This window comes from Canis aureus, chromosome 2 (assembly GCF_053574225.1).
Source record: "Canis aureus isolate CA01 chromosome 2, VMU_Caureus_v.1.0, whole genome shotgun sequence".
NCBI lineage: Eukaryota > Metazoa > Chordata > Mammalia > Carnivora > Canidae > Canis > Canis aureus.
The window spans coordinates 10,086,412-10,111,574 of record NC_135612.1 but is presented as its reverse complement, the minus strand read 5'-3'; the positions used below and the strand labels follow the sequence as shown (position 1 = coordinate 10,111,574).

General features: G+C 34.6%; 1 protein-coding gene and 1 long non-coding RNA gene across 2 annotated transcripts in view; one reads left to right on the top strand and one right to left on the bottom strand.

Annotated features, from left to right (window-relative positions):
- Nucleotides 1-220: 220 nt before the first annotated feature.
- LOC144292706 (uncharacterized) lies at nucleotides 221-24,872 on the top strand. The gene is made up of 7 exons (XR_013360050.1): nucleotides 221-295; nucleotides 2,467-2,606; nucleotides 5,182-5,257; nucleotides 7,756-7,894; nucleotides 9,279-9,441; nucleotides 20,783-22,580; nucleotides 24,631-24,872. It is a non-coding gene; the product is annotated as an uncharacterized LOC144292706 (long non-coding RNA).
- Nucleotides 1,143-25,163, bottom strand: part of ST8SIA4 (ST8 alpha-N-acetyl-neuraminide alpha-2,8-sialyltransferase 4) — a 93,255-nt gene continuing 69,234 nt past the window's right edge. Inside the window, 1 exon segment of the mRNA XM_077863392.1 lies at nucleotides 1,143-5,574. Within this exon segment, the coding sequence (XP_077719518.1) occupies nucleotides 5,292-5,574 (283 nt within the window). The 3' untranslated portion in view covers nucleotides 1,143-5,291.

Genomic DNA, 25,163 nt, shown 5'->3' with positions numbered 1-25,163 from the left:
TTCCTAGAGAACTTCTTGCCATTTAAAAAGAGGCGGCATCAAAATGTGATGGGTGAGAAGGTAGACGCTGAAGTCAGACCAGTTCGATTCAAATCCTGGTTCTTTCACTTCTGAGCTATGTGACCCTCAGCAAGTCACATAACCTCTCAAGTTCATCTGTAAAACTGAGATAGTACCATTTCCATTTCATAGGTTTATGCTGAGCTCTGGTTTTTTTTTTTTTTTTTTGAGCTCTGGTTTTATTCCAAGAATCAACAGGGATTACTCATTGTATATGGATCCTTGGAAATGAAAGGTAATTAGTAGGGATACCTGGGTGGCTCAGCAGTTGAGCCTCTGCCTTTGGCTCAGATCGTGATCCTGCTGTCCTGGGATCAAGTCTCACATCGGGATCCCCTAGGGAGCCTGCTTCTCCCTCTGCCTGTGTCTCTGCCTCTCTCTCTGTGTCTCTCATGAATAAATAAATAAAATCTTTAAAAAAAAAAGGTAATTATGTAAATACAAATAAGATCTATATTCATTAAACATTATTAATGGTTCACTCTTGGGTCTCTAGCAAATACTTTAAAATTGCAGAATGCTAAAAGCGACCTCATGAAAACAGACTTACTAGTTTCTAGAGAAAATAGTGCAGAGTCTGAAAACGTAGATTTGGCAGAGAAAGCCATAGAAAAAGATTTAAATGTGCGGGTTTTCAGAATCATCTCCTGGAACGTGAACCGCCAACAGTAGTAAGGGCTATAACAGCAGTTGAAATCCTAAGTCAAGGGCGGCCACAAGAATGCACCGCGTGTAAGGAGCCCTTGGCCTCTCCAGCCTCCACACTTGATTGACCCACTGACAGCTGAACGTGGGAATATAAATTGGATACAAATGTAAATAGTGTGGCACTCCACTCCCTCAACCACAAACAATGTACCACACCAAAAATTGTTAAGGATTTCCCGATGTTCACGGTGCTTTGGATATTATTCATGTTCCTGTACATATGTTTTGACAATAAGTGGTTTGTCAAATTGCCATTGACGGGGCTGAGGGGGCAGGGAAGACCAAAGCACTCACTAGAGCCTCTTAAAAACTGTCGTCTTATAGTGATAGACAAAGTGGAACCGAGGGCTTGGATATAAGAGATCAGAGAAAACTTGGAAAAAAAAAAGGGAGATTTAATTTATTTTACAATTTTACAAATGATAAAACAATAACACCCAGTTGCTGTACATAAACAATAGGAAACAGTGTTGAACAGAATGAACTTGACGGAATAAATCTCCTCTTTCAGTTCCACAAATGATATAAGAAATACTCAGTAGCAATTATCCTGTGCAGCAGTGCTATCTCTGTAAACTCTTTTTTTTCTTTTTCCTGCTATATACATTGGAAACACTTGTGCTTTTGCCTACACAAAGAAACAGTATTTATTAAAAGGTGCTACTTAAGTGGGAGACACAGGGCCTGGGAGCCACAATCTGAAAACTGTCATTCAAATACATTTCCAGCTTGAAAACTTTTTTTAATTTTTAATTTTTAATTTTTCTTTCTTTTTTTTTTTCTTTTTTTTTTCTTTTTTTCTTTTTTTTTTTCCTTTTTTTAAAATTTTTTTTTAAGATTTGGCCATACTAGACCCTTATTGAAACTCTTTTAGGTATGAACAATAGAATTCAGTTATAAAGTAGATCCCTCTTAAAGCAGGTTAGTAACTGAAGTCTCAAAAGAACTTCTTTATTCTAAAGTGTTCTTATCTCCAGAACGCTTAACAGTACAGCCTCTGAAGATGTTAGCATGACACAAATCTAGTGTGTGTATATTACAGACTCTGTGTGTGTAACACAGACACACATATATAACATTGTATATATGCATCACACGTGTCTATTTGTACTATATAGATATATCTATAGCACATATATAATAAAATTTCTATTTCTAGGTGGGCTTTATTTGGATTTTCTTTAATCAAATATGAACAATAATCCTCTCTCACTCAGTTTTTAAAACATTGGTATATTGATAAGGTCTAATGGGGAAACTTTCAGACTTGTAGAGGTAACAACTAACTATACATAACTCTCCCTATACTTCTTCCACAATTATAGATACTCCCAACAATAAGCACATGAAAACAACTCTTATGAACCAAATACCACATCGTGAGCATTATGACTAACTGGCTCAATTAGAAATAAATTACTTTGTTCACCCTTTTCCTGCGTAGAAGCTTAATAACTAGTTGGTATGTACACTACCCATAGCATTATTTAAATAAATTGCTTATGTAAGCATATATGTAGAAATTCCCATTAGCAATTGATATACATTTCATATGATATACAATACATAAAGACATTTGAATGCCCAGCACCTTCTTTCAGACAGAAAAACTTCCACAGTAATTTCATCAGTCCTGTGGGCTGAATCACTTGATTTGCCCAGAAAATCTGTTACTGATTCTTTTTTTTTTAATTCCAGCAACTTAATATTAAATATAGAACAGGCCGGGTAATAATGATGAAAATGTTTCCATGGCCTATTCATGTCAACAGCACAGTAACAACCACGTTCTCTAAAGGACAAGAATATTTCACAATCAGCTGCCTGAGCATTGCCAGGTACGGGGGTAAATCGTGAAAAAGAAACAAAAAAATTAAAGCTGTGAACATATGATAGTCTCAAAAGAAAAAAAAAAAGATGTTTCAAGTATGTATTTATAATTTGATTTTATCATGATCCCTCTTGGCCCCTTCTGGGTTAAATGGAATTTTTCTTCTTATCCTTGCTATTTAGCCTTCAGGGATCTCCTTGCCTCATCCCTGTAAGAAGGCCACAGTAGCTTGTGAAGGTGGGGGGGGGGGGTGCGGATGGAAAGGTATACAATAGGGAGTGAAATGGTCTTGTACAATTTGTTATCTTTGAATGCGAAATGCCTTTAATTGAATTCATTCTTGAGTATTGAAAGTTCCCTGAGATGAACAAAAGTAGTCTCAGTCGATACTGAAGCCCTTTTTATATGCTGAACATTTTCAGAACTGGGCAATTTATTTAGAGAACACAAAGTATAGGGTTAACAAAGCAATGCGAAGCTAAAAAGGCACTACTCAATGCATCTATGAGATAAACATTAATGCACAAAACAGTGAGTGGCTGGGATGCTTTTGCTGTGGCCTTGAAATTATTTAAACACATTTGTTGATGATTCAGTAAAAATGGCAAGGTTCCTTGCTGCTACTTTTAAAGACATACTTTGAATGAGTTCTGAGATGGATTTTACCTATCAGAATTTACATGTGACTTCAGATTTCTTATTGAATTCAGATTAAAGGCTGCTCAAACAACTTACCTACAAATAGTAAATATAGTAAAAATTAAGATTCTATAAATCACCTACTTTGGATTTAAGTAAATCAGACTTTTCAAATTTACATTCAGAATATGTGCCTAATTATTTTAAGATTTCCAATAGATCAGAGGTTAATGATAAAAGTGCATCATGTTCTGTCCATTTTTAGCTATGCATCTCCATTATGCATTCTTTTCATTTTCTTAGAGACACATGAATTCTAAAAAATAGTATTCGGAAACCTAAGGTTCTCTTATATTTTAAAAAATAATACTACATATTATTAATATATTAAGAACTGTCCTACTGTGAACATCCTTTTCTATGTTAACATAGATATATATAATCTCCATGCTATTTATTATTTTTTTCAGACTGTCTTCCCTAAGAAACAAAACATACATATTCCCCACGCTATTTTTTTCCTTTCCTCAGACTGCCTCCCCTAAGAAACAAGAAGTCATCTAAGTGTTTCAGACCAAGAATAGAAGTGGGAACACAGTACTTCTGCTTTCTAAACAATTTACCATTAGGATTATCTACCAGTGTAGCTTAAGTTAACAGAAAACTGGCCTATTGGTCAAGTCTATCACATGTTAAAACTTTTTGAATCATTTTCTTAATAATTTCATGTGCTTCTTTGAAAACACATTAATGTGATAATGTGAATAAATTTAACCACAGAAAAAAATACTGGTTAATTTAATTCACTGGAAGTGCAAAATACTGACACACAGTTTCATTATTAAACCTCTTAAAATTAATCATCTATTATGGAAGCAACGTTCGATTGATCATGTTATTTCTGCACTAAGAAAATTTAACAATGACATAAAGAGAATGCCAATCTTTCCATTTGAATAATAGGGGGAGTATCAAAGAACTGGAAGTCTCATTTCAGCCCTATCAGTCTAACATTTATCTAAAGGGCAAAATGCTTCCACAAAATTATTATGAAATGTAAAAGCTATGGAAGTCTTCCTCCAAATAAAAATAAGGTTTGAGTTTGAAAAATTTAATATCTCTAAAGACAACTTCCATACTAGTAGCATAATATATTAATATATTATTTTCATGAAAGGAGAATGGTTCGTTGTGTAGAAACATCAGTACAATCTTTGGTACCAAAAGGACTTTCTTTTTTTCCTGCTAATGTTACCATCTCAGATGACATAGAACTCTTTGCTTTAGAATGGCTCAAAATTACTGAGTGGTACAGTTTAGCTGGTACCTTCTACACCACTGGAAAAAAATCTGGAGGTTTGGAGTTGTGCAAAATAAAACTCTTTCACAAAGTCATCATGTGACTGCTTTTTAAAAATACAAGAACTTTAAAAAATGATTCCTTGAAGGTTATCTCATTCATATTTATCTCAGAAAGGATTTCTAAGCACCCAATACCCAAACCGAAAGAGATTCCAGAAGACAAAAACAAAAACAAAAAACAAAACACAAAATTCATGATCAGACTCAGAGTCCTGACTGAAGGCATTTACTTGAGTTGTTTCATCTTATGGATTTCACTGCTCAAACTATTTCCATCTCGATTTCTGCTGACAAGGATGGTTTAATCCCCAGGGCTGAGTTGTGTTCCTGGGTTACTCTCCTAATGTGCTTGGTGTTGCCGTGGCAGCCCAACAGTGATGAACATATTTGCCTCATTAACTAATGACAAGTGTATGGTTGGATCTTGTAAACACTACTGATTATACATTCAAACTGTGTTCTTAGTGGAAGTGGCACTTACTAGGACCCTTGAAGTCAAAATATGTGTTTTTTAGAGCACTTTGCAGGTATTTCATCAGCTGGTAGCGGATTTCTCATAAATATCCTTTATCACCTTGCAGATACTTGGTGGATGCTGAAACTCAGTCTTGTTTTGGATCCTATTTTCAAATCTTAGGAAGCATCTTCAGAAAAGAAGTGCGTATTCAGTTTGTATGTTTTCAAATGTGCTTTATTGCTTTACACACTTTCCTGTTGTTAGTTTCAGAGCTCCTCTATTGTGTAGCACATTCAATGTTTTGAATTCTAATGGCATTCTGTGAGGACTGGCATTGGAAAAGTACCTATATTTTAAGTCATCGTAGTAATGATATTTGACAGCTTTTCCATTCAGATCCTTAGGGAATGGCCAGAATCCATACAGGTGAATTTCATCACAGAATCTTGTGGCAAGTGTATACATGAGGAGACCTGTGCTGGGTCTCTTGATGGGAACTTTGTTTGTCAGCCAGTAACTGGAAAAGAAAAAAACATAGAGAAGAGAAGAATTTAGAGAAACATACAACACACCCTACCAAAAGGTATATACTAATGTGGAATCAAAGTAAATTAAATTTGTAATTTGTGTATACTTGATATGGAATCAAAGTAAATTAAATTGGAAAAATATCCTTATGAATAACATTCAGAAGATTGCTGAAGAAACTAATATATTTCTCAAGCACTTAGATAATTTAACATATTTGTTTTATTTTTCCTTATCCTTTATTGTCTTCCTTATTTTTGAGGTCATATGTAAATAGTGAGGGGACCTAGAAAGTGGTATTACCATGGAATCATGGTAGATGATTCCACATCTGATCATGGCAGATATTACCATGGAATCTCATATTCAAAATGAATTAGCGAACATTTATAAGAATATACAGAATAGAATTTTCTCAGAAAGTGTTAAATATGACTGCAAAAGACACAGTAATGGGGCAGAGATTAAGTAATTCTCCTAGAAAGAGAGAATTTTAAACCTTGCCCGTAGGTTTTTCAAAATCTCTGGTATTTCAATTAAAAATCCAAATACCCTGCTTGCCTTAATCTGACTTATTTAATTTCAATTGTCCAAATCCCATTTTACAAAAGCTAATTAAAAATATTGCCTCAACCCACAGGAAAACAACATAAAACAACATATAAACATAAAAAATTCACTACTTATTCAGTTTAATATTTTGTTAAATAGGTAGAATAAATTTAATGCTGGTAAGTATTTTATACTATTCATTTTCAAAGGCAATAAAATACTCCAGAATATTCAGATCAATCATTGTTGCCAAACTGTTCACCTGAAAAGCATGCAAACTCACAAGTTATTCATCACCCCTGGCAAGGAAGGGGGTTTCCAGTACTTCTTGTCATACTCATTATCTTATGTGGAAACTGCTAAAAGAGGAAGAGTGTAGATTTTCTTTAATGTTCAAAGTTGTCCAATTACTAACAGAATAAAGTTAATATTTTTTTTAATTTTTGTTTTTACTCTTGGTTTCATATTTGGGAAAATATTTACCCTGTCCACCATATAAATGTAAGGTAGAAGATTCTACTAGATTCTGATCACTGCTGTATTTACATATTTGCCTGTGATTTTTACACAATATTCTTCCCTTTGTCTTTTTAAAAATAATTTATGAGCTTTCCAGGGGACATCAAATACACCTAGGCTACTGTTGATCAAGAAATACTGGACTTTGAAGCCTTCCTACAAATATCCAAAACTTATCATTCCTCTTTTTTTTTTTTCCTTCTTTTTTTTTCCCTCCTTTGAACTGGGATTGATCTTTCATTTTTTTTATTCTTCTAGTTGGATTGAAGGCCACGCGCTGTTTTGAGCAATATGAAATGCACTATACATCTTTTGTTATCAAAAATGTTTTAAGAAAGCCTATTTTCAGTAAAGAGGATTCTTAAGGAGTTTTCAGAAATTATTATTTAAGAATTTCTCACAACACAAAGGTAGCTAATGAACAAAACCCATAGTACATGCATTGTTAACATCATGAAGAAACCATAGATACTGATTCTGTGCAAGGAGTTTACACTACAATTTGAAGGGTTTGAAGAGACCATGATACAGCTGAAAGCTCTCTCTGCTTTGAGAAAGCAGATGTTCTAACACAAAATGATTATTATTGGAAAATTTTGTGAATGTGATCTGTGTGTGATTACAAATGTCAGTTGATGAATTTGGTTAGTTTTTAAAAATGCATATATTTATAAATTTTTAAAGTGGCCGAGGCAAGTTCAAACTCAGTCAAAAAAATAATTATTTCTATCGGGGAATGTCAATGACTGGGAATAGTCTGGCAATACGAAGGTCTTAGTGAATTACTTTATTTCTGAAGTGAGAAAAAAATACCTATCAGGAAAATAATATAGCACTTTATTATTTGTAGGGGACTCCAAAGTCACATTATGTGTGAGTTCAAGAACACCTTATAAATAAACACTTTCCATTTTCTGGAGAGATTTCCTGGGTAGCAATTCAACTGTGATCAATCATAGACAAAAATACCAAAGTAACTTTTATATGTAATACAAACAAGCAGTTATAATAGTAGAAAAATGCCAAAGGCAAAATTATTGACCTTAATGTCTTAAAATAGTGTCAGAGATATACAGTCACTCAACATTTTTTGACCCAGGGCACCATATGCGATGTCACATGCAGAAAATCAGCGAGGTTGTCTTCTTACCCTCAAGTACCTAACATCTAAAAAGCAGAATAGGCAAAGGAGTGTAACTGGAGACATTAGCACATCCAGAAGAAAACAACAGAAAAATGTAAGTCTTGGGACAGTGTTCAAGTATGTGATGTGACTTCAGTGAGGATTTTATGGAGGAAAGAAATTTGTGAATTTTGGAATAGGGAAGATATACCTAGGATGTAAATTAATCGATATTAATAAAAATCATGTTTTGAAAACTAAACTCAGATCACAGAGCATCCTATTTGAAAATAACGGATAGAGAGGCTTTAGAAACTTATTTTAATCTGTGCAGTTCAAACACTGTTGTCAATAAATGTTGCTTTAAATCCTAAAGTGTTCCGATATTTGGCTTGTAACAATTTAAATAATTCAAAGAAAAATTAGCTACCCATTTTTAGGAATTTTTGGAGAAAAGAAACAAAATAAATGCCATTTATCAAACAGATCTGAATGAATGGTATCAACACGCAACAGATAAATTGAAACAGAACCTTAAGGCAGGTTGAGAACTAAGGCTACAGCTAATAATATTCCATGAAATTAAAAAGACACAGGAACTAACTAACGAAGTAAATAAATAAAAGAAATTTAAAAAAGACACAGGAACTGAGACAAATATAGTTAGTAAGAATTACCTATGTGCTTATTATAAATCTAATGTCCGGCTTGAAATTATATAGGTCAACATAAATTACTGAAATTCAGTATCTGCCCAGGAATATGTTCCATATGTGATAAGGACAAAAATGGATATTCTTCTTAAATTCTATTAGCACAGTTAGATAATATCTGCCAACTTTACAAGCCAAAATCCAAGGAACGGTTTTAAAATCCATATCTGGAATGTACAAGCTGACATTTAAAAACCACCAATTTCTTGTGAAGAGTTAATCAAAAACAGAATGTTAGCTTAAGTTTTTAATCCTAATTAGGAAAAAAAGTGAATTAAAAATAATACATATATAAAATAATGAACGAGTTATATTCTAGTTCAGTAGAAGCTGTTCTAATTTTTATCTCAAATTCATTTCTGGTGGTAGTTTAAAATTGGCAATGTTTTCAATTCAGCAAATAATCTAGTTTCCATGTATTTATTTCTTTTTATAGAAATTGATTTTTTTTAATCATAAAATCAATGCAGGCTCCCTGCAGAAAATTTGAAGAAAAAGAAATGAATGAGGAAGAAAACTATTACTTATAATCCAACTACATAGAGATAACCACTGTTACAATGTGCTGCATCCTCTTGTTTCCCTGGCTGTTTTGAATGTTAATATATATTCTAATCATTCATACATAGAATGTTTTTCACTAGCTAGGCTAAGTTTTATTTCAGATGTCATTAATTCCCTCCCTCCCTTTCTTTCTGCTTCGGTGTTGTAATACTCTATCTTGTTGTATGAAACAAACTCACCCTGGATTTTATGTGTAAATCGAACATTTCCAACTTTTTATAGATGCAATAGCCTCCATAGGTCTCACTACTTCCCAGCCTGGAAACTCTGCTCTTGCTAAGCAAAGGTGTCTTACCTTCTCTTCCTCCAACATATCCCTCCCGTTTGTTATTTCAAACCAACTCAACACCTGCAATGTTTGCCCACCAAATCAGCATCACAAAAGGTGAGTTTGAATCTGTGATAGAATGCCCCAGTCCTTGGGAAAGCTACTTCACTTTCTTGGACCTCAGCCAATAAAATTTACCCTATAAGGTTGTTATGATCATGTAAAAGAGATAGTAAGTGTGAAGGTCATAACATTAGCTTGGCACATAGTAACACTAATTGAATTTTAACACATCCCAACAACAACCCATTTCTCAGGGCCACTCACGCATCCCACTTCTCTCTCGGTGCCTTGTATAAAGATACTGCCTGGAGAATTGTGGTCTTGGCATTTAACCTCAATGCCCAGGTTTCCTTGGTGGAGAAACAAAAACATCTGATTGTATGGCTTTGGGACTTCTTCTATCTATAAGATTCCATGGCTGTTTCAAATCTTCTCTCTCCATGAAACTGCCCACTGCCTTCAACTGTATGAAAACACTCTCGGTCCTTCTCTGCTACCCTGCCTCCCATTCAGTTCTGTTTAACTCTTTTCAGGTTTTAATATACTGAAAAGCAAAGAAAGTACTCAGTAAAGTAGTTTTGATATGGAAGCCCATAATGGGTTAGATTTCATCTCATAATAAAATTAGGTAATGATCACCTGATGAGGCAAAATATATTATTTCAAACAACCAACATGTTCCAAATAAAAGAAAAAAGACTTATCTTCAACAACATTCAGCCTTTGATATACTTATGACAGTTCACACTCAACGTTTTGGCAAACAAGTAGCATTAATTTGCGTTTATATTTAAATAAAGAAGTCTAAAAGTTTAGAAGTAATAAGTATTTTTTTTCCTTTTAAGATACTATTCTTCCAGAAATCAAACATGAAAAATTTTAGAAGAATATAAAATAGAATATAAAATATTCTAGAACATAAAATATGGAATTCCACTGTGTCAAGTTTTAGTATTTTATGCCACGTTTCCACTGATGAACCCAGCAATTCTTTTATCTGGAGTGTGATATGAAGTACATAGCATAAGGTGCCTGCTTCTCTTCTCCTCTTTATCTTCCCACAACCAAGCTTTGTGCTTGTTCTGCAGGAAAATCCTGTTAAGGTTAAGTAATACAGCTTCTGGCTCAGACATGTCTACAGACATTTGAGATATTATAAACGAATTAGTTTTCCATAATTCATCTTTGCAGAAGATGGGTTCATCTCCCCAATTCTACATCCCATGCCTCAAAACTAATTTTTAATAATACCTGAATATTATACAGCAGTGTTCAGATATTCTGTTCTCCATATCTGTTAATACATTGGTTCATTCTTAGAAAAAGTACATGTGCATAGGCTACATAATATAAAACATAAAGCAGCCATTCTGGGCATCTTGAAATGGAGTATCTCTGCTGTTTTGTTTTCAACTGTTCAAACCTTGCACTTTATTCCCAGTCTGCAGTATGCTCCATCACATGAATTTGCTTTCTAAAGTGAGGAAAAATTTAATTTTGTTTTAAAACTGTTTTGGTAAAGTTTGTACTACCTCTTATTAAGATTATGAAATAGCTTGTCTTTCTATAAAAGTAGGGTTGGTGATAATTTCTTAAAACAAAACAAAACAAAAACAAGAACTTCCCACCCTTTCCTCAGAATAATTCAACCCATTATGAATTAATCCTTATAGCATCCCATTAAAGCAAAAAGTGATGGGTCTTATATTTACCTCTCATGTGAGGAAACGAAGGGATAGAGAGGCATACTTGATGGTCTTTGGCAAGTTAGGAGTAAACTCAGGAGTAAAAACATAGGCACTGTCATATAAGGTGGCAATGGTAATACTGACTTACTGTGTGTGTATAAAGGACCAGAGACTGTGCTAAGAGCTCTACTTATGTTGTTTTGCTAATTTAATCCTCATCACAAACCCATGAATGGATGCTATTCCATAGATGGGGACATCGAGGCTTGGGCAGGTTAAATAACCAGTTTAAGGTCGTAGAGATTGTAGGTGACAGCCAGGTTTTAAGCCCTGGCTATGATGATTTCAAATGTAACTAAAAAGGAATGGGCTTGTTTAGCTTCTCAAGAGAATTCAGCTTGAAATAGTAATTTCCTGGGGAAATTTTGGACATAGGGTTCATATAGGAAAAAAAACAACAACAACATAGTTCTATGTGGTGTTGTGGCAATTAACAGTCTGGTGTCATTTGTGGTGTGTTTTACACATGCAGCTTTTTTGGCTTTTTTTGTTTCTTTCAAGGGTAAATGAGAGATGACCAGTACATAGGACCCACTTTTCCCATGAACACTCTCAAAAGTATCCCAAGTCAGATGATTTTGTAGTTTCAATATATAACTTACTTAACCACATTGCAAATGTCAAAGGCAGTGACATTGTATCAAAGGGTAGGGATTTCCATGCAGATATGAATAAGCTTCTTAAAGTATTTGGAAGTGTTATTAAAATGAAAGCAGGAATTTATAACCACAAGGGGTCAATTTGCCAATATTTTTTCTAGGTGTCCTTTGCACGCAGAGCTCTATATGTTTCTACTGACCTTCAAAAGCCTGATTCATCAGAGGCTTAGAGCTCTCGTGGCATGGGGAAGGGAGTAGGAATACTAATGTAGGCCCCAAAATCTCTATATTCTATTTGGTACTTATTTGTTAGGTCTACTACAGGAATCAGGCTCTGACTTTAACTCTGAATTTCAGCCTTCTTTTTATCTGGCCAGATACACAGCCTGGTTGAAAGTAGATAGTATTACAAAACTCAAGAACTATCTATGATATGTTGGTTTTTGCCGAGTGTCTCGTATTCTTTTAGCGAACATCTAACTCTTGTTACCATGGTATTAGTAATTCTATTTCATACTCACAGTTTTAAAGTATTTTCACATGCTCCTCACAAAATCCCATTATATATATTGTAGTATATATTACCATTTCTACCTCCTAGAAGATCCAGTGAAAAGTTCAAGAAGTAAATAATTTGTCTGAATTTGCTCAGCCAATGTGCCTAGCAAATTGTGCTGTGCCACACTGGTGTGTTGGTAAATGTTTAACAGCAGACACTAACTGGGGGAGAAAGAATTGCTAATTTACAGCCTTTGCAAATTTCTGTGATGTAAATGCTCCCATCAGGGCGGATTTCAAGCTATTGACCTGACATCAAGGAACACTGAGTGGGGAAGAGAGGTATAAACCACTCCTGTCAGCCAGTACCAGCTAGCTCCAGTTCACCACCGGTTGTAATAGAAAATAGTCTTCCGGGATGTGGCTCACTGGTTGAGCACCTGCCTTTGGCCCAGGGCATGATCTTGGAGTCCCAGGATTGAGTCCCAGGTCAGGCTCCCTGCATGGAGCCTGTTTCTCCCTCTATGTCTCTGCCTCTCTCTCTCTCTCTGTGTGTCTCTCATGAATAAATAAATGAAATCTTTAAAAAAGAAAAAGAGAGAGAGAGAGAGAGAGAGAGAGAGAGAGAGAGAAAGGATATAATCTTCCTGACCTGGAGCCTCATAATGTTTGCACAAGAAAATTTAATATAAAGAAACTTGCCAGAGAAGAATTTCCAGGTAATTGTTTATACCTTATTTGTAAGAAGAGAAGATGGGGGCATAATTTGCTTCTTGTAAGATAAAAGAGAGATTTAACATTATTATAAAATGAAAACAGAAAGAGATGAATGAGTCTTCTATTTTTCTCTCTCAAATGTGATATTCAAGCACAGTGTTGGAAACACAGCAGATACTTAATGAATGCATATTTAACTTCTTCTTGCCAGAGTTTTAATAAAAAGGAACATACTCATGGTTTGGAAATTTCTGAGTGACAGTATTTAAAAGGACACGCACCAGAAAAGCTGGAGTTTGGGCTTTACTTTACTTTAAGCTAAATATATGATCTTGGGCAAACCACCGAAACTTACTCAGCTTTAGTTTGCTCAACAATAAATGAGATTTTTAATATGGTTCCTACTACATCTAAAATTCTTGTTTTTAAAAGATCACAGGTAATCTGAATCCAGATTGAAGAACCTGAGAGTTCCTCCATTTGCAGCTGGAATCTATGTTTTGCTTGTAGTGGTTAACTACTCTTACTTCAATAATGTGCGATCTGACATCAGATGCAGCATATCCAACAATTACTCTTGGATAAAATCACCCCTGCTAAAAAATTTAACGTCATATCCAGTTTCCTATAATTCTTGTATCCAGAGGTCAGAAAATTTTCTCTACTTACAAATTCATAATAAATGAATTTTTTGATTATTTAAAAATTATAAAATTATCCATCATAATTTCAAAGATACAACCAAAGGAAGAGAATAATGTCAAAGAAAGTGGAAACTTGCTGAGATGTGAGAGAAATTAAAAACAGAGGGGATCCTTTAGGCTTTACTTATCATGAAAGAAATCCAAATGGAATTTAAAAGGATCATTCCCAAAGTATATTACATGTTGGTTAGATTTAGGTGAAAGAGAATTTAAAAAAAAAATTACAGATGGATTCTATATTATGCTATTAAAAATGGAGGTGCCTGGCCAGTTCAGTTGGTGGAGCATGCAACTCTTGATCTTGGGGTTTTGAGTTTGAGCCCCACATTGGGTGTAGAGATTACTTAAAAATAAAATCTTAAAAAATGATATTAAAGATAATACTCTTTGGGGAATTCTCAAAGATTATTCTTAAAAACGTAAATTGGTGCATGGGGCTATGGCAAAAAAAAAAAAAAAAAAAAAAAAAAAAAGAAGTAGATGTAAAGCCACAGGTTTTAATGACCTTTTTTTGTTGTTGTTGTAACCCAATTGAACTGTGAAAGACAACTGAAATTTATGACCTGAACTGCCAGAATGAGGAAGTAGTGACGTCCAAAAGGTGAAATACTAAAAACAGAATGGGGATGATCTTTAGACACATGATAAAGGAGTTAAATGAAGTCAATGCTAATGGGCCTTGTGTATGATCCCCCTTATGAGATCAGATTGCTTTTTGAAAGTCAAAAATTATGGAAACCTTGCATTTTTCCTATTAAGATGAAAAGGAAACAATGAAATAAATGGTTTCATAAGATATGGAGTCCTACAAGAAAAGAAAAAATAATTAAAAGCAAGTGGGAGTAGGTAATCCTAAAGCTTAGCAAAACTGGGTTAGATATTGAAAGATGAAAATGATAGTGGTATTTTATCCATGAAATTTTTTTTCTTTACATAAACATTATTCCAAGAAGGCAGTTAAATATTGTATTTCCACATTCCCAGAGAACATAAAGACAACTGCCCAATAAAAGTCCCTTTTACTATAATAAAATGTAAACAACTCTTCTAATGATCTGATGACCTTATTTTAGCTTGATTTGAACAACTTACAAATGGGTATGCCCAGTTTCCATCAATAAGTCAGGTGACATGAACCTTCCAAATAGGAATTGTGCTAAAATCTATTTCAAAAGGAGTAAAGACCAACAAATGTGATCTATAATCCATTCAATAATGTAAAATGCTTGCTAGCAAAGTATATAAACTAACCATCAGCCAAAGCTCAGACTTCTTCTCAAAGCCCAGTGAAGGAACAGATTCAAGATAGCTATAAGCAAGTTCTTTAAAGCCTTCCCAGCAAGTATCAAAATAATAGCATTTGGGGAGGTTAATCAAATTTAGGTCATTAGTCTCTATATTTATTCCTGCCATACAGTGTGCAGTATTGAAGGGACTGTCCACTTAGACAACTGCCTTGTCCTTGCCATAAATTTATCACTCAATAAGCAGCTTTCCAGGAGCATATAGTTGATAAAGGGGCATCCAGCTGAAGGCAATGCCACTGATGCCGGCTTTGGGATTTGAATTATATCCCAAAGCTACATGTCACTAGAAATATTACTGTTGTAATACTGCCCCTAAGACCCTAGTTTTCCTAATTATAGGGTAAATTTTATATTTTTATCCCTGAAACTTTGAAGGGCTATTAGCTGGTACATAATATTTTCATTAGGTCAAATATTAATAAATACTTGGGTATTTTTCCCCTCCAGATGTCAGTCTATATTTGATGAAACTCCAATCTGATGCAATCAATGGCAATTTTCTTCCTTTTCCTCTCTTTCAGCCTCACTTAATGCCAATTCCTTCAATGTATTTTTAGGTAGGAGCATTTAATTTATAAATCACATTTATAAAATAGTTGCTAAATTTAAGCTCATTAGTGGAATTTTTTTTTAAAGTTCTTATTCTTCTGAGGAAATAAAATAATGGAATACAGTCGTAAAGACAACTTACAAGTAATATGCTATTCTTTGCAATAGTAAAGTATTAAAGTGAAAATGGTATTTAAAATCAGGCTGTTGTGTAACAAACTGTACCTTGACTGAGATGTGCCCCTATTATGATGTTTGTCATGATATTCAGTTAAAATACAATGTTGAAAGAATGAAGTTGCACCCATTCATCATACCATATGAGAAAAAGAACTCAAAATGGATCTTAGACGTCAACTTAAGAGTTAAAACTCTAAATCTCTTAGAAGGAAATACAGGAAAAAAGTATTGTGACCTTAGGCAAAGCTTTTACTAGATAGCAACAAAACAAAAATTAAATTGGACTTAATCAAAATTAAAAATTTTTGCGCTCCAAAAGATGCCAGCAAAGAGTGACAAAACTCACAGAATGGAAAAGATATCTGCATCAAAATACCTGATAAGGAACCTGCATCAAAACACATAAAATACTCCTACAACTCAATAATAAAAATATTTTTAAAAGAACCTCTTGATTTTAAAACCGAGCAAAGGCATAGATATTTTCCAAAGAAGATACACACACAATATGCACATGAAAAGATGGTCAACATAATTGGCTATCAGGGAAATGTGAGTCAAATCCAAAATGAGATACTTTTTCATACCAATTCGAATGGTTATAATAAAAAAGACAAATAATACGTGGTGTTGAGGATATTATGGAATTGCACACTCATCCATTGCTGGTAGCTGTGCATGAGAGTAAAGTGGTGTAGACCCTTTGGAAAACAGTCTGCAAGTTCCTCAAAAGATTAAACATGAAGTTACTATCGATGTAGCGATCACTCTCCTAGGTAGAAGATTCTCTCCACCAAATTTAGTTGGGCTCCTGTGGGCTCCCTTTTCAACTAGGCATCTACTTGGGCCTTCTGTGTCCCTCCTTGTTGAGTCTAGTTTTTAGGAAGAATCCTGACAGTTTAAGTTTAGTGAGACTCCCCGCACCCCCTCCACACACACACTTGATACCTGCTTATCTGTGTCTGTTTCCTGCTCCATAAATTTAAAGTAAACCATCTTACCTTCTGGAATATTGGAGAAATTGAATGCTCTGATACAAATAACAGCTCATTATAAATTATGAATTTTATATACAAATTCAATTTAATATATCATGCTGATGGAATCATATTAGGAAGGTCAGCCATATTACCTGTGTACATGACAGAACATTAACTCAACTAATGAATTGAGTTTAGTTTAGTTCTTGTTTTTGTTTAAAGAACTTGGATTATTGCCTGCATTATACAACTAGGGCCAATCATCTAGTAAAACAAAACAAAGCAAACGAACAAACAAAAAACCCAATAGTTAATTCTTTTGAACTTGATAAATCTTAAAAAGCAGGGAGAAATGATCATAAGGTTTCCATTTAGAATGTGAACTATGCAATTCGACTGAATACAGCAATCATGAAAATCACGTAAGCTTAGAGGCACTGCCTAAGACAACCATTTATTTTACATGATTTGTTTTCTTTTAGTTATACTGATATAATAGAAATTCAGGAATGAGAGTCACAAAACTTTTTTCCTTACTCTTTGAATGAGAATATAAGCTGATAAAGATAATTAGCTTAGACTTCATAACAATAAACTTATCAGGAGGGTGAAACATAACTTTCTTTAAAATGGAAATGTAATTGAAATGGCTTTTTGTTTTTGTTGTTGTTCAAGAGGAACATTTCCATAATAAAGAATCCAAAATCACTTATCTGATGATTGATTCTACTTGGGGAAAAAAAAATTGAAGACAGGCAATCTGTGGGAGTTGGTTTACAAAGCATGTGTACAGTATTCTTGACCATCTGTTTCTCTTTGTGTTAGTACTTCGTGTAATATTGTTTTGAATGCTGACTCAAATTTCATTTATAAACTTCCTCGATACACAAAACATGATAGAATACAGAAAGCAAGAGTTGAAATCGGGGGAATATACAGGTTCAGAAAAGGAGTATACGCTACTGGAGAGCAAATTACATTTAAATTTTGGAATAAAAGTGATTAAGTTTAAAATATTAAGAAAGTTCACACTGAATGTCTAATGGTCTTGCTTAACTAATAAAACACCTCTCAAATGTCCCAGCTGCTATCTTAATATTCATACTTTCAAATAAAAGAGGATAAATGAAATGCAACACCAAAAAGCTGCAAATTTCATTAAAATTCGCGGGCACTCTGTAAGAGCTGTCTGGAGGGTCCTTCATTTTGCACTGGAATGAAAATAAGCCTTTTAGTCTTTGGCTTATCAATTGTGTATAAAAAGCAAACTCAGGAACTCAGGGACTAATCTATAAATCTGAAAAACATTAAATTATAGAATCTAAGAGGAAAAAAGGAGACAACGTAGGCTATCCTGTAGAGTTCCTTAATTAAATAAGAAAATATATCTAATGAGTTCCTTGAAATGGCTGCCTACATGAGAGACCAGATAAGATCCTTAACTAGCTTATTAAAGCCAGAGATTATTCACTGAAGAAGGGGAAACAGGTGGATTTCTGGAGTGGTGTGAAAGTAGAAGCATAATAAATATTCTAATTGTTTTGATTGCATTTAAGTCACACTATTTATTTTGAAGTAACAACTATACTTAAAGAAGGGCATAAGATTTCTGATTTTCAAAATGGTGCAAGGTTTAAAAAGGCTTTGAGAATGGTCTACGAAATCTACCTAAAAATATTTTGTAATATTAACATTAAACTTTCCAAGTCAGTAATGGTGAAATGTAGTAATAAGCACAGAAATACGAAGTGTACTGATGGCTGTCTTCAATAGTTCACATTTTGGGTATCACATTCTGTGTGAAGCATATGGAATTTCCAAAATTTTGTTTTGTTTCCAAATTCTCACATGTTTAAGAATTCAGAGTTATCTAATCCAGACCAGTGGCAGTTAGTTTGGTCTCATAGACTTTAATTTAAAGAAAACCAAAAATACCATGACTGTTTTTCCCACGGCAAGAATTATCAGGTCAGATAGGCTGTGAATGTATAGGACGGTGACTGAACTCTAGACATTAAGTGGTCTTTATGTCTGGCAACCGGTTTTAGGGTAAGGAAAATAATTCATATTGTTATAAATGGAATATCAGTACATAACTGTAAATGTGCATCCTATAGAGTAAAGATGTACTTGTCTTACTTAGGTAGATTTTTATCATCTTTTTTTTAAACAAAGGAGTAATTTAACTCATTTATATCTCACAGAGTGTTTTCCCTAAAAGTGAATTGCCAGTAAGGTTCAGTTTCAGTTGATTATATTAAGGTAAAAAATATCATTGTAATCTGTGTGATTTATGTAAAAATATAGTTTGGCAGAGTAAACAAACCCTTACCAGAAGAATAGTTGATTTCCTTTTAACATTTAATCAGCGCTTCTACATTTCCCAAACTAGCTCTCTGAAGTTTTCCGAACAGAGAGAAACACAGGCAACCTGATACATATACTCTCTTTTCAAAAGTTGGTGGAAATTGGGTTGGTTTGGAATGACCTAAAACTATTTTTTATATGTGGTCCTGTGAACTAAAGAAATGGGAACTGCACTGCAACGCTACGTGACAATCTTCCAGTTTTCACTGTCATACATTTTGGCCAGTTTCCCTGTTGCCTGTCTCTTGTCCATACTTAAGAGCTGACTACATACTCCACTGTGGGAAAACATTGCTCCTTTTCAAACAGGAGTTTTACATAAGTTTCAATTTCCAGTTGATTCATCAAAACAAAGCTGGTTCAGAAAGGGGAAAAATTACAAATTGCTTACATCTGTTCAACCTAAAACATTATTCATAATCTGCCAGGGATGATGTCTAAGCCATCTGGGGAATATGATAGGTGTTTGGGGAAAAAAAATATCTGTCACAGCGCAATGGAGAAATGACATGTGAGAAAGTCTCAAGGTTACCTCATGGTTCAGTGATGACTTTCCGGTACTTTGCAGTAGACGAGTTTTGAATTTCTATATATGCCGACTAGAAACATTAATCTACTCAACAAATTTACATAGTAAACATGAACATACTCCATAATTTTACGTAGGAAACATGAACATACTGGTTAAGTAAATTGATAAATTATTGGAATCAAGGGTTCCTAAGATAAACAAGTGAAACAAATTATTACAGGTTATGATTAGGAAATAGGATATTTCATTCCAATTTAAAAAGTGAATCTAGGGATACCTGGCTGGCTCAGTTGGAAGAACATGTGACTCTTCATTTCAGGATCATGAGTTTGAGCCCCATGTTGGAGGTAGAGATTACTTAAATAAGTTTTTAAAAAGTGAATATGTATTATCTACTGAGTATGTCAATATAATACATATAGTTGTATGTTGAATATTCTATTTACATGTATAATTATATTTAATACACTAATATGTAGAAATGCACATGTAAATAAACATATACATATGTAAATATATTGCTATGCAAATGTATATATACCTAAACATTCCATAGGTAGGTTCCAATTATCTATCAGAATACGTAGGTGACAATATTGCCTTAAAGTAAAAAATAGTTTGAGATAGCATGACTTTTATGACTGTAGCATTAGTTGAATCAAATATTTTTCATATTTCCTTTTGCTTTTAGAAATCTGTTGGTTGGCAATGCAGATCTGTACAATCCCTAATAAAACTCTGCCTAAGATGAGGCAATTTTGTAATGAGACTCATTTCAGCTAGTTTTATCAAGAATGTACCAAAATCAATCAATCATTAATTTGCTTATTTGAACATACCCGAGGGACCATGTATATTAATTCTTCAATTAGGAAAATGCTTATATCATCACTAATCTTACTTACTGAATTCCTCTCGACATTAATGGAACATATTCAAAGTTTTCAAGTTTTATTATAAATGTTGGTATTAATGCTGTAAATTTATAAAAATGTTGAATAGGGTAAGTTCAGTATCAAGGAATAAATAGGAAATCTTTTATATCTGGGTTCTAGAACTTTCTTTCATACTCCACACACACACATATGGAATTTCTTTCAGACATTTCATTGTAATATCTTGGGGGATCTATAGAAATGTTTATGTTTCTTGAGGAAAGAGAAGGACAACAATGCATAATTTAAATGTGTATTCCCTGCCTCTCTCAAATACAGACCAAGAGAAATATTGAGCCGCTTTGCTTCCAGAGGATGTTTAGCAATCAAAGAGGAGAGAAGAGATCCTAGGGTCATTCCCACTCATCTGCTTATTAAGCGTAGATGATCCTGTTGAAAAAGTCACATTCAGTGTGACTGGAGCTGTGCATTTGTATTCATCCCACCTTGGAAACAGTGTGAATGTTTTTCTCTGGAGACTTATGTATTTCAGTGACAGCTGCATTGCCACAATATGCTGAAGTGGCTCATCTTGACAGGTCATATCCTGGCTTTCACATTCTGAATGGCAGCTGGGATGCCAGAGAGTTTTCTCACAGTGGGTGGGCCCTGTACTTAATCAGGCCATCCTGGCTTCAGACACAAGCTGCACGTGTGGCTACAGCCCACTCTAGGAAGTCCAGGATGTACCTTTGTTACTCTGCTTGCTCCCAAAATAGTAGTGGCATTCACAGTGGAGATCTCTGTGACTCTATGAGAACAGTGTGAAGTGCCTTTAAGGATCACAGATTTCCTGTGTTCCATTGTAGCGCTTTTCCCTGATGCCATGTGCTTCATCAGCCCCATGCACACTGTTCTAAATGCCAGTTAAGTGGTTCAAGGCTCAAACTGAACCTCTATCCACATCCATTTTCCTGTGTATCTGCAGATACGTAAACTGAAGTGAAAAATCAAGTACCTTAACTTACAGTTCTGGGACAGCTCACCAATCAGAGCGAAGCTGTGATTGTAAAAAGGAAGCATGAGTCCACTCCCATTCACTAGAAAGCAAATCACCTGGTCCTGCAGGAGCCCTTGCTTCCTTCCGGAGGTGAGTTTCCACTTCGTGACTTCATTACCAACTGGGGCCGGCATAAACCTACCACTGTGCAAAACCCTAATGGACTGATGGGTGATAAATTAATATGTCCTGACATGAGGAGCATTTCCCTCAGCTTTTCAGAGTTTCTAGTTTGTGCTGGGCAAGCAGATTTCAGGGCACTCACCCAGAACACCTGAGAAAGCGATCTTCTGCTACTCCTGTAAGCTTGAAGCTCTACTTTTTACTCCCTCAGATCTCAAAAAGTAGGACCTCTTTGAAAACTTCTCTAAAAGCAGCTCATAATAGAATAAAACAAAAAATGTGTTAGATAGGAATTGTGTTGAGTTTAAGATTTCTAAGCACATCTTTGCAAAAAGACTTCTCTCAAGCCAAAAGCCTAGACTATGCTGTAGATTTTCTCACTTGCAAGACTCCAGAGACATCTAAGGCCGTGTTTCAGGATTAAATCTGCAGTTCGCCTTTCACAAATCTCAATAGAAAGCTCAAGAATTCTAATACAGGAGGATCAGCAGTTTGCACGGAGTGTGGGAGATCCTTAGTCCACAGAGGTTGATTCAAGTCAAAAAAGGGAAAGATCTTCACTTAATACTACTCCCTAAATGAACAAAGGAGGAGTTCAGCTTTTTCAAAGACGCAGATTCCTGTGAAATGTCTTAGCCCAGTGTGAGACTGAGAACAATTTTCATTTGCTTAATTATCCCATTCAGGAAAAGGACAAAGCCCTGACAAGTGGGCTATTATGAAATGCCAGTGAATTCTGATGCAGACATTTGAGTCCAAATACAGTGCAGTGATCCTCCAATGGATGACGTGAGAATAGGGATTTGTAGGTACAGGACTATGTCACGTCACAGATCTTTCTCCATGAAATGTGACTATGCTGATACAGAAATATCAGTGATGCATGCCATAGCCTGCCAGGCTCCCGCTTGGTGAAACAATTACCAAAAGGATCCCAGTGAACCAAAGAACCAGGTGAGCCCCTGAGATCTTTATGACCAAGGACTCTTTCCCAGCACTGTCTGTCTCTCTTCAAAGCAATTATCTTCAGGCCCGAAGCCTTCTCCTTTGTCTTTTTTCCTCTCATGGATTAGAAATTTAACCTTAATCCTTTTCCAAACATGAGCACGTGTATATCACTTATATCCATTTTCCCTGACTCCTTCCAACTATTGCCCAAATGCTTTGGTCAGTCTTCTCATTTACTTGAAGTTTTTTTCTTTGCCTTAATTCTATTTTAGAGTAATAAAGAAAAGGTTGGAAAACAAAGGATATTGACAGTGAGAGATCTGTAACAGGGAAAGGAAAGTCATAAGTAAAACAGAAAGTGGACATAATAAATTACTTGCGTCCTTAACCTTTAAGGCGCTTGAACATATCCCTTCAGAATTGCCACAATATTTCTATCTTGCAACATGTTCTCCTCTAAGTAAAACTGGTATTTCTGAAGTACAATTAAACTAAATAAGGAGATGTACAGTCACCTATTTATTATGTATGCTCTACTAATAAGACTGCAATTAGTGACATTTTTGCCATCTTTGACCATGAATGTGCAACAAGAAAGATAAGGCCTTATCTTTATCTTTTTTGAAGATAAAGCCCCTTATCTTGTGTATCCCATTCAAGAGTTTAGCTTTTCATAAAAATTATTAAAATGTTATATAAGAAGATTTTTCCAAGAGACAAACAAGTGAAAAGCAGCAGAGTTTAACAAGATGTATCACTGACAGTAGTTAGGAGCACACTGGAGCCGGTGTGTGTGGGGGGGGTGTTCAAGGACCAGGGCCACCACTTAGTGAGCTTGTACAAGATATTTAACTGGGTCATGTCTCACTTCATCATCAGTAAAACAGGAATAGTATTTACCTTCTAGGTTTGTTAAGGCGATTATATAAACTGTTATGATAAATCTTATCATAACATAAGATTTGTAGAGTGCTGCAAATAACACCTGGCACATATCACTACACTATTTATTTTTGAATAAAACAGTCAATAATAGGGAAGTCTTCCCTATTCTTCACCCATTTTTCCTCTGTAATACTTAATTCTAATACAAATAATTTCTTTAGTTATTCAGTTGTTTCACCTGCTGCAGTGCAAGCTCTGTGTCAATCAGGGTGGTGTTTATCAATGTACCTCTACCAACCAACACTGGATCTGACACATAGAAATTGATCACATATTTATTGCAAAAATCCCCAATTAATTAATAAAATCTACAAAAACAAATAAGAAACTAAAGTTTTATAGCTCAATCCATTCCTAAATTGAAAACTGCATATGCAGCAAATATCTATACAAAACAAAGATTTTATTTTTCTGAATTCAGGATACCCTTTCATACTCAATAGACCTAATTCATGTCTTGAAATATTTCTGGATGATCATATATTGTAATGATGCTTCTGAGTTTAGTAAAGCAGTCAAGGGCTCTTCGTCCAGAATAACATGGCAAATCACCATTGTGTTATGTAAACAAAGATATCCTTTTGAATGGTTCCATTATATTTGTCCGTGTGTGTCACATATTTTAGTGTAGACACGCAAAAAGTATATGTGTGTAAGTGCAATGAAAATTAATTCCAAAAAATGTAGATAAATGATTTTTTTGAGACAAATGATTTCTACAGATCGGATTAAATAATCTGTATTTATATAGCCATATTTGCATATGAATTCAAATCTAAATATTTTTATTATATTTACTTAGGTTGTTACTTTATTATGTTAATTAGGTTAACTCTTAATACAGTGTCTTAATAACAAATTGCTGATATACAGTATGACCAACACATTAGTTCTTAAAATTTAGACCCATAGTTTCTCAAAATCAGTCCTACCATGAATACACATAGGACTTGCTTTATTTTCCATTGACCGTAACATGAGTTGAAACTGAAGTCTCTGGGTTTTACCAGGGGATCATTATTTACATTATACAATTATATTTGTCTATATAAATTAATTTTGGAAATATTTCTCTCTCTTTTTTTTTTTTTTTTTTCATTTAATGGTCCAGTCCTCCAGCAACCAAGTGTGTCACTGGGGAGCAAGTACAGAACAGGATAGACACAGCTTCTCATTCTGGAAAAGATGACCCTCTCCACCCTGTAACTGAAAGCCCCGTGGGCTGTTAATAAGCCAAGGAACGGGATGTGTATTATGCCCTGGCAGTTCCAGATCAGAAAAGTTCCAAAATGTGACAGTAAAAATACTAGTATTATTTTTATGAAATAAAGTACTTCCCAACTCTACAACTTCCTACATAGATTTTTGAACAAGTTCTTACTTTCTGAGCCTCAATTGTTCTCATCTCTAAAGAGATTTATAAAATCCTTTTTTTATGAGGATTACACGAGAAGATAAATGTTCAATCAATGGAGTCATCGGCATTGTTACTTCATTTCCTCCACACAGAGACACACAGATCCCTGGCGTATTTGCTCATCTCCAACCAGCTACAGCACACTTACTTGTCCTTCATTCTCCAGTGTTTCTGCTCTACCACTTAACCTTCCCCTGGAGTGGGAATCCGGTTCTTAGCTAGATCAA